This window comes from Rana temporaria, chromosome 2 (genome assembly GCF_905171775.1).
Source record: "Rana temporaria chromosome 2, aRanTem1.1, whole genome shotgun sequence".
Lineage (NCBI taxonomy): Eukaryota > Metazoa > Chordata > Amphibia > Anura > Ranidae > Rana > Rana temporaria.
The window spans coordinates 486,715,185-486,730,955 of record NC_053490.1 but is presented as its reverse complement, the minus strand read 5'-3'; the positions used below and the strand labels follow the sequence as shown (position 1 = coordinate 486,730,955).

At 51.5% G+C, this 15,771-nt stretch overlaps 1 protein-coding gene across 1 annotated transcript in view; it reads right to left on the bottom strand.

Annotated features, from left to right (window-relative positions):
* USP25 (ubiquitin specific peptidase 25) overlaps positions 1-12,704 on the bottom strand; it is a 200,803-nt gene extending 188,099 nt beyond the window's left edge. The window contains exon 1 of the mRNA XM_040338805.1: positions 12,521-12,704. Within this exon, the coding sequence (XP_040194739.1) occupies positions 12,521-12,562 (42 nt within the window). The 5' untranslated portion in view covers positions 12,563-12,704. The remainder of the gene's footprint in view (positions 1-12,520) is intronic.
* Between the last annotated feature and the right edge of the window lie 3,067 nt (positions 12,705-15,771).

Sequence of the window (15,771 nt, the reverse complement as noted above, 5' to 3'; positions counted from 1 at the left end):
TTTCGACGGCGGGCACATTCGACAGAACCTTTTTCGACGGCGGGCACATTCGACAGAACCTTTTTCGACGGCGGGCACATTCGACAGAACCTTTTTCGACGGCGGGCACATTCGACAGAACCTTTTTCGACGGCGGGCACATTCGACAGAACCTTTTTCGACGGCGGGCACATTCGACAGAACCTTTTCGACGTTCTGCGCATGCTTTTCCGACTTAACAAACCTACAGTCCCTAACCCGTTCGTAACTCGGGGACTGCCTGTACTCTACTAAGAAAAATGTATTACAAAACGATCAAAGCAGCCAATCAGGTCTCAGCTTAGGGAAGTCAACTTAGTAAACGACCAGTTCTGATTGGTGGGTTGCTGCACTTTATAAGCTTCCTCCTAATGAATAGGCCTGTCTGAATATTTTCCAATGTCCAGCCCCCCTTCTTGCTCTGTCCCCACGTGTCTATTCCCGCACATTTTATTGCCCAATTGATAGATTCAGTTTCGCCTCCAGAATATTCCCTGGCTGAAGAAGTCCAGCCAAATCATATGTGCCGTCTCAGGGTCCCATGACCAGCACCTGTTCCCCCCGACAATTTACATTATAGGGTTTCACAGTCTGCTATGCCTGCTGCCAGAACATTAATATGTTGTTGGTTAACCTTTCAGGGATTAGAAGTACATATGAGACAGCTTCATCAGGCAGCACCTACTGCCGCGGTGTATGCGTCCAGCCTTTGGCTGAAGTCAGTCTAATACAAGTGGTAAAGTGTAAACGTGTCGGGAAGTCATTCTGTGACACGCAGCAGTACCAAGCCTGTCTACCTAACAGAAGGTTATGTTTGAGAACACGTGTAGACTTTACTGTGATTTATCAATGTGCATGTATCCGTTCCCGACAAAAAAATTTGCAGAAAAAAAGTAGGATGCTATTGCCCAAAAATGTTAGTGGCAGACTTCTGTTAACCCAAAGGCTCAATTCTTTCTGATCACTGACCTGCAATTAGTATGTTGAACAAAAGTTCTGACTTTCCCGTGGCTTCACTAGCCGCATGCTTGCTCCAGGTCAATCACGCGTATTTTGAACATGGATAACTGGCATTTTCAAAAAGGAGGTCAATGGCAGCCTCTGTATTTCTCTAAAAACTTTTTTTTAGAGAAATACACAATGGATTCTGCTCCTTTAAAGCATGTTATATGACACAGTGCTTGTCCTGCGTCATTTGGACCGCTGTAAAACCGAAAAAACATGGCCGATCCTGCTAGTTTCTCCCCACCCCTCTGTAAACTGACCACGGTGTATCATGGCTAGAGGTCGACCGATATATCAGCAGGCCGATATATCGGCCGATATTTGGCCGTTTTGGAGAAATCGGACGATTTTTATCCAAATTAGGCCGATATTTAACATGGCCGTTAGCGGTGTCTCGGCTCCGGAGCTAGGACGAGGCTGCGGCCTTTCCTGATGCTGTGACCGCGGCGGCAATCCGCGGAGTCGCGGATTGCCGCCGCGGTCACAGCATCAGGAAAAGGCCGCGGCTTCGGCCTAGCTCCGGAGCCGCGGCCATCTTGGTACACCCAGCGCGGCGGCCCGCCCCTCTGTTTACACCCAATCTGCCATCTGCTGATTTTTTTTTTTTTAGTTTTAGGAAGTCGGCAGCGGGCCTGTAACCGCCAATCGGCGGCCGCCGCCGACATCCTCCACTCTGCAAAAAAAATGTCCCCTGACTGCTGCGCGCCCTGCCTCTGCCTACAAACCCCAAAATGCAGCGAGGGCCGGCAGTTACCGGCCCGTGCTGCATTCTGGGGCTGACGTGCTGCCCCGCCTCTGCCTACAATCCCCAGAATGCAGAGTGGGCCGCTAACAGCCAATCAGCGGCCGCCGCTGCCGACATCCTCCACTCTGGAAAAAAAACGTCCCCTGACAGTGGTGACGCACTGGTTGGCACTAATGTGGTGACGCACTGGTTGGCACTAATGTGGTGGCACTGATGGGCTGCACTGGTGGGCACTGATGAGGTGGCACTGACAGGCTGCACCCCACCTCTTCACCCTAAACAATTATCTCCTCCCCACCCTAGGTTTTTTGATGAGAAAAATAAATAAAAAAAAAAAAAATCGGCCTAAAATATCAGCCGCAAAAATCGGCAACACATATCGGCCATCGGCCGCCCCGATTTCCAAATATCGGCATCGGCCAGAGAAAACCCCATATCGGTCGACCTCTAATCATGGCTGCCGAGACCAGACACCGTGGTCAGTTTACGTGCTTTGTCATCAGCAGCCTGCTATCCTCTCCTCTCCTGTGCCCCCCCCCCCCCCCCGCTGCTCTCATAACACTAACCTGTATACACCATCAGCACTGCCTCCTATTGCAGTGTCGACCTCTGTGAATAATTTATAAATATAAAATGCTGTAAACACCCAATTTAAGAGCCGAGATTACGATCACATGACCAGCCAGCTCTCTCCTCCTCCCCTCCAGACTAACATCCGCAAAGGAATCTCAGCCCTGCCCACTGCATCCCTCAGAGGATAAAAGAAGAAAGCTGGCCAGTCATGTGATTGCAATCTCGGCAGTGAAATTAGGTATTTGCAGCATTTATTTGTATAAATCGCACACAGAGGGGTATTCTACATTGTGATGTCACAATGTAGAGAATAAGATTTCCTATCATCTGTGCCCAGTCTTGCCACACAGTTAATCCAGCTCTGAACAATCCTCTTTTATTGTTCAGTGAAAATTAACAGACTTCCAGATAAAAACCTGTCTAAAAAAAAAGTCCTTTCCGCCCCCTTGCTTCGAGTGACATACATTACCTCTCACAATGAACTGTGGATCACCCCCCATATTATGATAAACATCCAGGAATGTGCATGTGTCCAAGCTAGTGCACGAGATATGCAAAAACCCTGTCACTCGAAGCAAGGGGACAGAAAGAACTTTTTATTTAGACAGGTTTTTATCTGGAAGTCTTAATTTTCACTGAATAAAAGAGGATTGCTCAGAGCTGGATTAACTCTGTGTAGCAAGACTGGGCACAGATGATGGGAAATCTTATTCTCTACATTGTGACATCCACTTTAAGGTGAAAAACCTTGAGGGTTTACAACCCCTTTAAGGTCTGGAAGAATTTGCCCCCTTAATGACCAGACCATTTTTTGCGATACGGCACTGCACCGCTTTAACTGCCAATTGCACAATGTTGTACCCAATCAAAATGTATGTTCTTTTTTTTTCACAAATATAGTTTTTTTTAGAGAACCTTAGTGAACAAACAGCATTATGAAGACCAAGGAACACACCAGAGAGGTCAGGGGTAAAGTTGTGGAGAAGTTTAAAGCACGGTTAGGTTATAAAAAATATCCCAAGCTTTGAACATCTCACAGAGCTCTGTTTAATCCATTATCCGATGGTAACTCTGGAGGATCTGCAGAGATCCACAGCTCATGTGGGAGAATCTGTCTTCAGGACTACTATTAGTCGCGCACTCCACAAATCTGGCCTTTATGGAAGAGTGGCAAGAAGAAAGCCATTGTTGAAAGAAAGCCATAAGTCCTGTTTGCAGTTTGCGAGAAGCCATGTGAGGGACTCGGCAAATGTGGAAGAAGGTGCTCTGGTCAGATGAGACCAAAATTTAAACTTTTTGCTTAAAAGCAAAACGCTACGTGTGGCGGAAAACGAACACTGCACACCACCCTGAACACACCATCCCCACCGTGAAACATGGTGGTGGCAGCATCATGTTGTGGGGATGCTTTTCTTCAGCAGGGACAGGAAAGCTAGTCAGAGTTGATGGAACAATGGATGGAGCCAAATACAGGGCAATCTTAGAAGAAAACCTGTTAGAGTCTGCAAAAGACTTGAGACTGGGGCGGAGATTCACCTTCCAGCAGGACAACAACACTAAACATACAGCCAGAGCTACAACGGAATGGTTTAGATCAAAGCATATTCATGTGTTAGAATGGCCCAGTCAAAGTCCAGACATAAATCTAATTGAGAATCTGTGGCAAGACTTGAATATTGCTGTTCACAGACGCTCTCCATCCAATCTGACAGAGCTTGAATGTGCAAAGCTGGTAGAGACATCCCCAAAAAGACTTGCAGCTGTAATTGCAGTGAAAGGAGGTTCTACAAAGTATTGACTCGGGGGGCTGAATACAATTGCACGCCACACTTTTCACATATTTGTAAAAACATTTGTGAAAACCATTCATAATTTCCCTTCCACGTCACAATTATGTGCCACTTTGTGTTGGTCCTTCACATATAATACATTTACGTTTTTGGTTGTAACATGACAAAAGAAATTGTGGAAAATTCTAAGGGGTATGAATACTTATTGAAGGCACTGTAACATCTCAATCAGTAATCCGCAGCACAATTTATGAACCAAGGCCTCTGCAATATGGCAACCTAAAACACAAAATATGCACATATGAAAATCCAGAACAAAAACAGATGCAGCGGCAGAGGAAAATGTCCAATTGCCAGTAAAAGCATCTCCACACCACATGGGTTTACTGTCATCATTCTGGAAAGGTTTCCAAGCTTCAGAATGATAAACAGCTGCGCTCACATACAGTCCAAATAATGAACATAGAACGCTACATGGCGATTTCTCCCCATAAACGCGCAATGGTCAATGCTAAAAATAATTGCTCACAAATTTTCAAAACTGCTAGAAGGATGCACCCGTCCCGGACAAGCGTTACTCGCTGGGAAATTTAGTAAATGGTTTAGAAGCCTGAAAAAGACAGGGCCTCTTTTCTGTCTGCAGCAGTTCCCAGGGCTGGTCTTCCACTTCGATATTCAAATGACCGATCAAAGTATTACCAGTGATGACTGTACAGTAAAATGGTTAACGAGCCAGCACAATTAGGAATGTTTTAAAAGAAACCTTCCCTAAGAAAGCTTGGGGCTGCCATTGCCGACCGCCTTCGAAAAAATTCCAATCTCCTGGCTGAACACGGGGTCCACTGTCCCAAAACTGGCGGGCAGATCATTGAAGTCATAATAAAGCCAATGGTCCTGATCTACATTTTTCTTCTAGACAAGTGACTCCAGGGCTTGTTTCCAGCGGTGGTAAACAGGGCCATTTTTGGGTTTTGCCCACATTTTTTACCCCTGAACTGTGTCCCTTACCTGCAATAAATGCTATTACATAGCACAGACAGCAGCAGAGGTGGTGCAGCGGGCCATAAAAAAAAAAAAATAGCACATCGTGCGCCATTCAAGAGAACTTTAACATGTCACATGACCAAGTTCTTCTCTTCCCATCTTTTCATTCCCCCTTTCATTGAAATTAGGGTTGTCCCGATACCGATACCAGTATCCGTTTCGGGACCGATACTGAGCATTTGCGGGAGGGAGTACTTCTACTCCCGCAAATGCCCCCGATGCCAGATCCGATACTACCCCCCCCCACCCCCCCCCCCCCCCGCCCGCCGCTGTCGCAATGCCGCCGCATACCGCAACACCCCCGCCGCCTATTTAATCAGCGTGCAGGGAACATTACAGCTTTCATTTGAATAGCTGTCTGTTCCCAGTCGCGCCGCGTATAGACACTCCCCCTTGCTCGGGATTGGACAGGTGATCTGTCTATCAAAGTGCAGATCACCCGTCCAATCCCGAGCAAGGGGGAGTGTCTATACGCGGCGGGGAACAGACAGCTATTCAAATGAAAGCTGTAATGTTCCCCACACGCTGATTAACTAGGCGGCGGCATCTAGGTATGGGGAGACATGGCTGCATATGTGGGGGGACTTGGCTGCATCTGTGGGGGGACATGGCTGCATCTGTGGGGGGACATGGCTGCATCTGTGGGGGGACACATTTAAAAAAAAGTATCGGTATTCGGGATCGGCGAGTACTTGAAAAAAAGTATCGTTACTTGTACTCGGTCCTAAAAAAGTGGTATCGGGACAACCCTAATTGAAATGAATAGATTCCTGAAACAAGCAAAGCATAACATAAATGTGTGAGGCCGTGTACACACGACCGAACATGTCCGCTGAAACTGGTCCGTCGGACCAGTTTCCGCGGACATGTTCGGTCGTGTGTAGGGCCGACCGGATAATTTTCCGGCCTAGCGGACAGGTTTCCAGCGGACAAAAGTTTCTTAGCATGCTAAGAAACTTGTCCGCTGGAAGCCTGTCCGTCCGACATGTCCGCTGGTTAGTACACCTAACCAGCGGACCGAAATCTCCCGCATGCGCCGAATTGATTCGACGCATGCGTGGAAGCATTTTACTTCCTGGTTTGCGGACGTGGCGGCGTCTCAACGTCACCGCGCTGTCTGTCCGCGTGGATTTCGGTTTGATGGTGTGTACAGCCATCAGACCAAAATCTCCCAGCGGACATGTCCGATCGTCTGTACGAGGCCTAAGGCACAATGCATTATCAGTGGCTGCCCAATGGCAGAAGATGCCAAATACTGAAAGTGGTTGTAAACCCTTAGAGCCCTTTCACACTGGTGCGTTTTTGCTGCGTTTTCATGGTAAAAATAGCGCCATTAAAACGCTCATAAAATGCTCCAAAAACGCCCCCTCCATTGAAATGAATTGAAAACTCTGTAAAAAGGCGGTAAAAACGCAGTAAAATCGTGGTGTTTTACCGCTATTTTAACGCTCCGCTATAGGCGTTTCCAGTGTGAAAGGGCTCTTACAGACCACTTTAACCTACAGGTAAGCCTAGATTAAGGCTTACCTGTAGGTGCAACAAATGTCTCCTAAACCTACACGGTTTAGGAGATATTTGCAAAAGAAAGGCACCGTAGACAACGGCGCGCAGGCGCATTGAGTGTGCCGTTGCCAACGGCAATCATGCCATTAGTGGCGGCACCCGCGGGAGTGGCGTCATCGCGGCTCCGGCCAGTCACTCATGGAGAGATGGTGCCAACGGAGGAGGTGACTGAGCACCGCTGTGGGAGCTTCGATCTCAGGTAAGTAGGGGTGCAACGGATCAAAAAAACTCACGGATCGGATCGATCCTCGGATCAGGAGTCACGGATCGGATCAGCAAAAAAAAAAAAAAGACAAATCTTGTTACACCCACCAGAGTTTTAGATTTCACAGTTATTCTCAACACAAAACGGAGCTTATGTGCTTAAATACAGTGTTTGGAAATCCGACGGACTGTTTATTGCTAATGTGACAGAACACCTCAGATTTTCACATTAAATTTAACATTTAAACAGTCCGTCGGATTTACAAATACTGTATTTAAGGGTATAAGCTCCGTTGTGTGATGAAAATAACTGAATCTAAAACTCTCTTGGGTGTAATGAAAGATGTCCACTTGCCCCCATGTCCTCCCATTACAGATGCAGCTGTTAGGGGGCCTCTCCACAAATACCTCTGGCCCCTTATCTCCCTCTGTCTTGCTATTTTCAGATTGAACATTACAATGCTTACTAGGGGTGCAATGGAGCTCCTACCTGCAGGAGCTCACAGATGCTGTCTCCACTCTCCACATGTCTGCAGTGAGCGCGCTGTGCAGGGAGGAGTGTCACACTATGCATTGGGCTCTGGCAAGCACACGGGGGTGGAGCAAGATGGCCGCCGCTCCGGAGCTAGGCCGAAGCTGGGGACTTCCCTACGGCCGAGGCTCCACGGATCGCGTGGTGTGCCGAACGGGGTGGCACGTTCGGATCAAGGATCGGTGAGGATCCGTTGCACCCCTACAGGTAAGTACTTCATAATGAGCTAGTATGCTATGCATACTAGCTTGTTATGCCTTTGCCTTGCAGGTTTTTTTTTTTTTTTTTAAAGAGGGTTTACTTCAGGGGTGTCCAACTAGTGGCCGCATGTGGCCCGCGGAGCCCTCTGATGTTGCCCGCGACCTCCTGCTTTGGGATGCAATAAAATATAATAGAATACTGTTTTTAAAGGCAAGTTTATTACTAAAATCACAGTGTGTATATGGGCATATCTGTTCTGCAGTGGTTACTGAGCTGCTTTCAAACTGATCCACAAGTGCAGAGAAGTGCACCTGTGGGTTACCTGCACTGAACCATAGACTGTTATTACCTGCGAGTTTGTTGTGCTGAAAGTAGAGTGGGCTCTATAGAGCGGAATGGGCTGCCATCCACCCGCTCCGCTCATTGTGGCCCGCGACCGGTTACCAAATCGCTTAAGTAGCCCTTGCTCTTCAGAAGGTTGGGCACCCCTGGTATACTTCCTCTTGAAGTATAACAAACTAGGATGTCGTGTGAGCATGCCACCTTGTCTAGGCAATAGGAAATGATCATCAATGCATATGGTGTAAATGGGCCCCTAAAAGGCTTTACAGATGTGTGTGTAGCTGACATCGTCTTACAAAAGCCTAATCTGCATCAAAGCGATCATCTCCCGGTCCCCGTGTACAATTCATCATAACAGAAAGCTATAATCCAATATTGCTAACCAGAACCGCCGCCAATATAGCCGACAGGCAACGGCTTCAATCTGCAAAGCCGCAACAGTGTTTACTGGTATTCCTCATTCTATTTCCTGAAGTCCACCCTCTCTCAATCTGAATTGTATCTCGATTATTTTCCCATCACCCAGGATAGCTCAGTTTCCTGTTAATCACTTGCCATCCGGGCCATTTCTGACACGTCGCTCCTACATGTAAAAATCAACTTTTTTGCTAGAAAATGACTTACCCCCAAACATTATTTATTTTTAGCAGAGACCCTATAGAATAAAAAGGTGGATGTAGCAATTTTTTATGCAACACGGTATTCGCGCAGCCGTTTTTCAAAACACAAAAAGGGGCAGAACCATATGTGACAAACTACTCATCGCTCCCGGATTCCGGGGTTACAGAGAGCGGGGGGACGGGGACGTCAGTTCCTCTCGCTTTCTCTGTATGGGGCACCAATCAAAGCTGGTGACTTGTCCTCAATGTTCCACTGTGGGGAAAGTTCCTTCACTGACTGCGCAGGCGCAAACTTCCCGACGGAAATTCCCGAACCTCGCCCGGCATCCAGGCTCATTCTTTAAAGTGAGTCCGACTGGCCACTTACCTCAAAATCCACGTCACCCTGGATGCCGGCCGCCGTTTGGGGATTTCCGTCAGCAAGTTTGCACCTGCGCAGTGCTTGAAGGAACTTTCCCGCATCAGTTCGCGCATGCGCTGGAACTTCCAGGACACCTGGAACCAGCACGGCAGATCACCGGCATCGCTCCCAGCCTCCCTGATGGGACTGGAGACCCCCTTCTGCACCCGCAGAAGTGATTGCGTGGCCAATTAGCCACTCAGATCACTTTTGCCTTGTACAGAGTCGCCGGCTAAAAGGATCTATCATCCAAGTATAACCACTGAAACCGGAGGACGTCCATGTATGCCCTGCCAGCCGGAAGTGGTTAAAAGCCAAGTTCACCTTTTTTTAAAAAATAATAATAATAATAATAATTTCATACATGCACACCTTTTTGCAAGTAAAAAAAAAAAAAAAAAATTAGTTTTTTTTTTACATTGCATCCTGTAAAGCATAGCACCCCGATAACGGGTGCAATGCTTGGATCCTGCAGACTCAGTACACCTCCGATATGGACAGACAATTAGTGAATGTCAGGAAGAATCAATAAACTAGAGCCAAACAATCTGCTGCAAATGTTGATGCCATTCACAGCGGCCCTTTACCATGTGATCAGCTGATCCCATGTAAACAGACTTGCCGGTTATCGGAAATTCTTCCCAATTCTTTCCTCCCATGCTGTGTCCGTGTGAGGAAAGGATAACTGGTAACCAACAAGAATGTGAGTACATTGTTTACACTAAACAGGGCACTGATCATAAGTGCCACCTACCAGTGCTCATCAACAGACAGCGGTATGTATATTGCGGACAGCGGTAAGTATATTGCGGAGAGCGGTAAGTATATCGCGCATAGCGGTTAGTGGTAAGTAGCGCTGCAACTAATGATTAATCGGATAACTACTTTAACAAAAAAGTGTGGTGTATAATTTAGTTAATATGTAAAGTTTAAAATGAGGCAATTTATTCTTAAATATCTCTATGCAGTGGTTAATATAAATAACCAACTATATGGCTAGGGAGCAAAATCTCTAATCCACTCTGAGAAGGACAGACAGAAGAAGAGATATACTGTATATACTATTAGAGGTTGAATCTGGTAAATATCAGACTCAGATCAAATTATATATATATATATATATATATATATATATATATATATATATATATATATATATATATATATATATATATATATATATATATATATTTAGTATGACAGACTACCTTGTCATAGGCAGGTGGCTTGATAAAAGCTGCCTGCTGTCACATATGCTGGCCATGCAAAACCATGTCTTTCTTCCAAAAAAAAATCTGAGCTCTGAAGAAGAGGTGACACCCCTCAAAACGCGTCAGCTTTCCTTGGACTCACATTGTGGTAAGCACATTGGGCATCGTGGCGAGTGGATCGCGGATAACGGAGAGTGGCGAGCGGATAACGGAGAGTGGCGAGCGGATCGCGGATAACGGAGAGTGGCGAGCGGATAACGGAGAGTGGCGAGCGGATCGCGGATAACGGAGAGTGGCGAGCGGATAACGGAGAGTGGCGAGCGGATAACGGAGAGTGGCGAGCGGATCGCGGATAACGGAGAGTGGCAAACAAATAACGGAGAGTGGCGAGCGGATCGCGGATAACGGAGAGTGGCGAGCGGATAACGGAGAGTGGCGAGCGGATAACGGAGAGTGGCGAGCGGATCGCGGATAACGGAGAGTGGCGAGCGGATAACGGAGAGTGGCGAGCGGATCGCGGATAACGGAGAGTGGCGAGCGGATTGCGGAGAGTGGCGAGCGGATAACGGAGAGTGGCGAGCGGATCGCGGATAACGGAGAGTGGCGAGCGGATTGCGGAGAGTGGCGAGCGGATCGCGGATAACGAAGAGTGGCGAGCGGATCACGGATAACGGAGAGTGGCGAGCGGATCACGGATAACGGAGAGTGGCGAGCGGATCACGGATAACGGAGAGTGGCAAGCGGATCACGGATAACGGAGAGTGGCAAGCGGATCACGGATAACGGAGAGTGGCAAGCGGATCACGGATAACGGAGAGTGGCAAGCGGATCACGGATAACGGAGAGTGGCAAGCGGATCACGGATAACGGAGAGTGGCAAGCGGATCACGGATAACGGAGAGTGGCAAGCGGATCACGGATAACGGAGAGTGGCAAGCGGATCACGGATAACGGAGAGTGGCAAGCGGATCACGGATAACGGAGAGTGGCAAGCGGATCACGGATAACGGAGAGTGGCAAGCGGATCACGGATAACGGAGAGTGGCAAGCGGATCACGGATAACGGAGAGTGGCAAGCGGATCACGGATAACGGAGAGTGGCAAGCGGATCACGGATAACGGAGAGTGGCAAGCGGATCACGGATAACGGAGAGTGGCAAGCGGATCACGGATAACGGAGAGTGGCAAGCGGATCACGGATAACGGAGAGTGGCAAGTGGATCACGGATAACGGAGAGTGGCAAGTGGATCACGGATAACGGAGACTGGGATCCCAGGTGTACAGCTGAATGACAGGCAGCAAGATGTCGGGGCTGGAAGCTTTTATCTGCACATAGCCCCCACATCCAGTGGACATTTGTCCCTCTGAATGAGCAGACGTAGGCTTAGGCCTCATTACCACGGAGTGTATGACTCTGTACCCCATGTGTACTCAGGTGTTCCATGTATCATTGTAGGGGGTCACCATGCTGAGACTCAGCTGGTCCCCCCAATGTACATGTCCCCAGACGTACCTTCCAGTGGTCACCACTGATGGGGACACCCGAGATCCCAGCCGCAGGTATCCGCAGTCTATCTGCTACACTGTAGACGGTGTAGGATGTGTGAATGAGGCCTAAGTCATGCAAAGATGTATGAATGGGCTCTCAGGACCATTGTATGTATCTCTATGTGTGTAGAAATGTCCTGACAGTGGGTATGTCAGTGGTGGGGTAGGGGAGGTGGTCTAGGCTGGTCTCTGGTCGGGTTCCAGGCCTTTGCTGGTCATGCCATCTCTGTGTACCGGGGGCAGACACAGGCTGGGGGGGTATAGGATCTCCTCCTCCCTCCCATGCCATGGTCTGTAGTACACACAGCCTCTGCCAGGAATGCTTGGTGCCCCCCGCCTGCACTAACACCTCCTGGGGGGCCCCATCCCCGGCTACAAGGGCCACATTTCCAGAAAGGAGCACACTGTGTACACTGCATGCAGGGAAGGCCTAGAGGAGGATGGGGGAGGACTATGGATCCCCAGGATGGATGTACACAGATGGGAGGAGGAAGTGTCATCACATCCATAGCAGGCCTAGTGTCTGGGGCCAGAATGACAGGGAGGGGCCAGGGCATCATAGGGGGACACGGGTATGCAGGGTAGGGGCCTGGCTGCCAGTGTTGGGTGCAGGGGGCGCTGTCTGCAGGAATAAGCATTGCTCAGGCTGGTAGTATTGGGGTGCTCGGTGGTCGCACTGTCCGGCATGCCATAGTGAGGGGGTGTCGCTCGGATCACACCTACCTTCTGGGAGTTCTGCTGCAGGACATTCTGCTCCACGGTCATGGCCCAGCTCCTCCTCCCCTCCCGCCGGGGCTCACACTGCACACTACGCGGGGCTCAGGCCGGCCGGACGGGGACATGAGCCTGGAAGAGCCCGGCAACCGCCCGCTGTGCTTCCTCTCCTCCACCGCCGCCGCCGCCTCCTCCCAACACCGACACCGCCCGAGTCTCCCCAGCGGCCGCACACAGATCACCACTCCCACCGCTCACATGGAGAGGGGCGGCCGCTGTGCTTCGCACTCCTCCCCCTTCACTCTGTGTCTGCACCGACCACCGAGCCCTGCACACCGATCACCGAGCCCTGCACACCGATCACCGAGCCCTGCACACCGATTAGCCATCCGTACTGATCTGTGCACACCGATCACTCATCCGTACATCGAGCCCTACACACCGATCACCCATCCGTACACCGATCACCCATCCGTACACCGAGCCGTGCACACCGATCACCGAGCCCTGCACACCGATTAGCCATCCGTACTGAGCTGTGCACACCGATCACCCATCCGTACACCGAGCCCTGCACACCGATCACCCATCTGTACACCGAGCCCTGCACACCGATCACCCATCCGTACACCGAGCCCTGCACACCGATCACCCATCCGTACACCGAGCCCTGCACACCGATCATCCATCCGTACTGAGCCCTGCACACCGATCATCCATCCGTACACCGAGCCCTGCACACCGATCATCCATCCGTACTGAGCCCTGCACACCGATCATCCATCCGTACACCGAGCCCTGCACACCGATCACCGAGCCCTGCACACCGATCACCGAGCCCTGCACACCGATCATCCATCCGTACTGAGCTGTGCACACCGATCACCCATCCGTACACCGAGCCCTGCACACCGATCACCGAGCCCTGCACACCGATCACCCATCCGTACACCGAGCCCTGCACACCGATCACCCATCCGTACACCGATCACCCATCCGTACACCGATCACCCATCCGTACACCGAGCCCTACACACCGATCACCCATCCGTACACCGAGCCCTGCACACCGATCACCCATCCGTACACCGAGCCCTGCACACCGATCACTCATCTCTACCGAGCCCTGACCGTACACCAGCACCCCTGATCACCGTACACCGAGCCCAGCACCCTGATCACCGTACACCGAGCCCAGCACCCTGATCACTGTACACCGAGCCCAGCACCCTGATCACCGTACACCGAGCCCAGCACCCTGATCACCGTACACCGAGCCCAGCACCCTGATCACCGTACATCGAGCCCAGCACCCTGATCACCGTACACCGAGCCCAGCACCCTGATCACCGTACACCGAGCCCAGCACCCTGATCACCGTACACCGAGCCCAGCACCCTGATCACCGTACATCGAGCCCAGCACCCTGATCACCGTACACCGAGCCCAGCACCCTGATCACCGAGCCCTGCACACCGATCACCCATCCGTACACCGAGCCCTGCACACCGATCACTCATCTCTACCGAGCCCTGACCGTACACCAGCACCCCTGCTCCTTGTACACAGAGCCCAGCACCCTGATCACCGTACACTGAGCCCAGCACCCTGATCACTGTACACCGAGCCCAGCACCCTGATCACCGAGCCCAGCACCCCTGATCACCGAGCCCTGCACACCGATCACCCATCCGTACACCGAGCCCTGCACACCGATCACCCATCCGTACACCGAGCCCTGCACACCGATCACCCATCCGTACACCGAGCCCTACACACCGATCACCCATCCGTACACCGAGCCCTACACACCGATCACCCATCCGTACACCGAGCCCTGCACACCGATTAGCCATCCGTACTGAGCTGAGCAAACCGATCACCCATCCGTACACCGAGCCCTGCACACCGATCACTCATCTCTACCGAGCCCTGACCGTACACCAGCACCCCTGATCACCATACACCGAGCCCAGCACCCTGATCACCGTACACCGAGCCCAGCACCCTGATCAGCTTACACCGAGCCCAGCACCCCTGATCACTGTACACCGAGCCCAGCACCCTGATCAGCTTACACCGAGCCCAGCACCCCTGATCACTGTACACCGAGCCCAGCACCCTGATCCACGTACACCGAGCCCAGCACCCTGATCACCGTACACCGAGCCCAGCACCCTGATCACCGTACACCGAGCCCAGCACCCTGATCACCGTACACCGAGCCCAGCACCCCTGATCACCGTACACCGAGCCCAGCACCCTGATCACCGTACACCGAGCCCAGCACCCCTGATCACCGTACACCGAGCCCAGCACCCTGATCACCGTACACCGAGCCCAGCACCCCTGATCACCGTACACCGAGCCCAGCACCCTGATCACCGTACACCGAGCCCAGCACCCTGATCACTGTACACCGAGCCCAGCACCCTGATCACCGTACACCGAGCCCAGCACCCTGATCACCGTACACCGAGCCCAGCACCCTGATCACCGTACACCGAGCCCAGCACCCTGATCACCGTACACCGAGCCCAGCACCCTGATCACCGTACACCGAGCCCAGCACCCTGATCACCGTACACCGAGCCCAGCACCCTGATCAGTTTACACCGAGCCCAGCACCCTGATCCACGTACACCGAGCCCAGCACCCTGATCCACGTACACCGAGCCCAGCACCATGATCACTGTACACCGAGCCCAGCACCCTGATCCACGTACACCGAGCCCAGCACCCTGATCACCGTACACCGAGCCCAGCACCCTGATCACCGTACACCGAGCCCAGCACCCTGATCACCGTACATCGAGCCCAGCACCCTGATCACCGTACACCGAGCCCAGCACCCTGATCACCGTACACCGAGCCCAGCACCCTGATCACCGTACACTGAGCCCAGCACCCTGATCACCGTACATCGAGCCCAGCACCCTGATCACCGTACACCGAGCCCAGCACCCTGATCACCGAGCCCTGCACACCGATCACCCATCCGTACACCGAGCCCTGCACACCGATCACTCATCTCTACCGAGCCCTGACCGTACACCAGCACCCCTGCTCCTTGTACACAGAGCCCAGCACCCTGATCACCGTACACTGAGCCCAGCACCCTGATCACTGTACACCGAGCCCAGCACCCTAATCACCGTACACCGAGCCCAGCACCCTGATCACCGAGCCCAGCACCCCTGATCACCGAGCCCTGCACACCGATCACCCATCCGTACACCGAGCCCTGCACACCGATCACC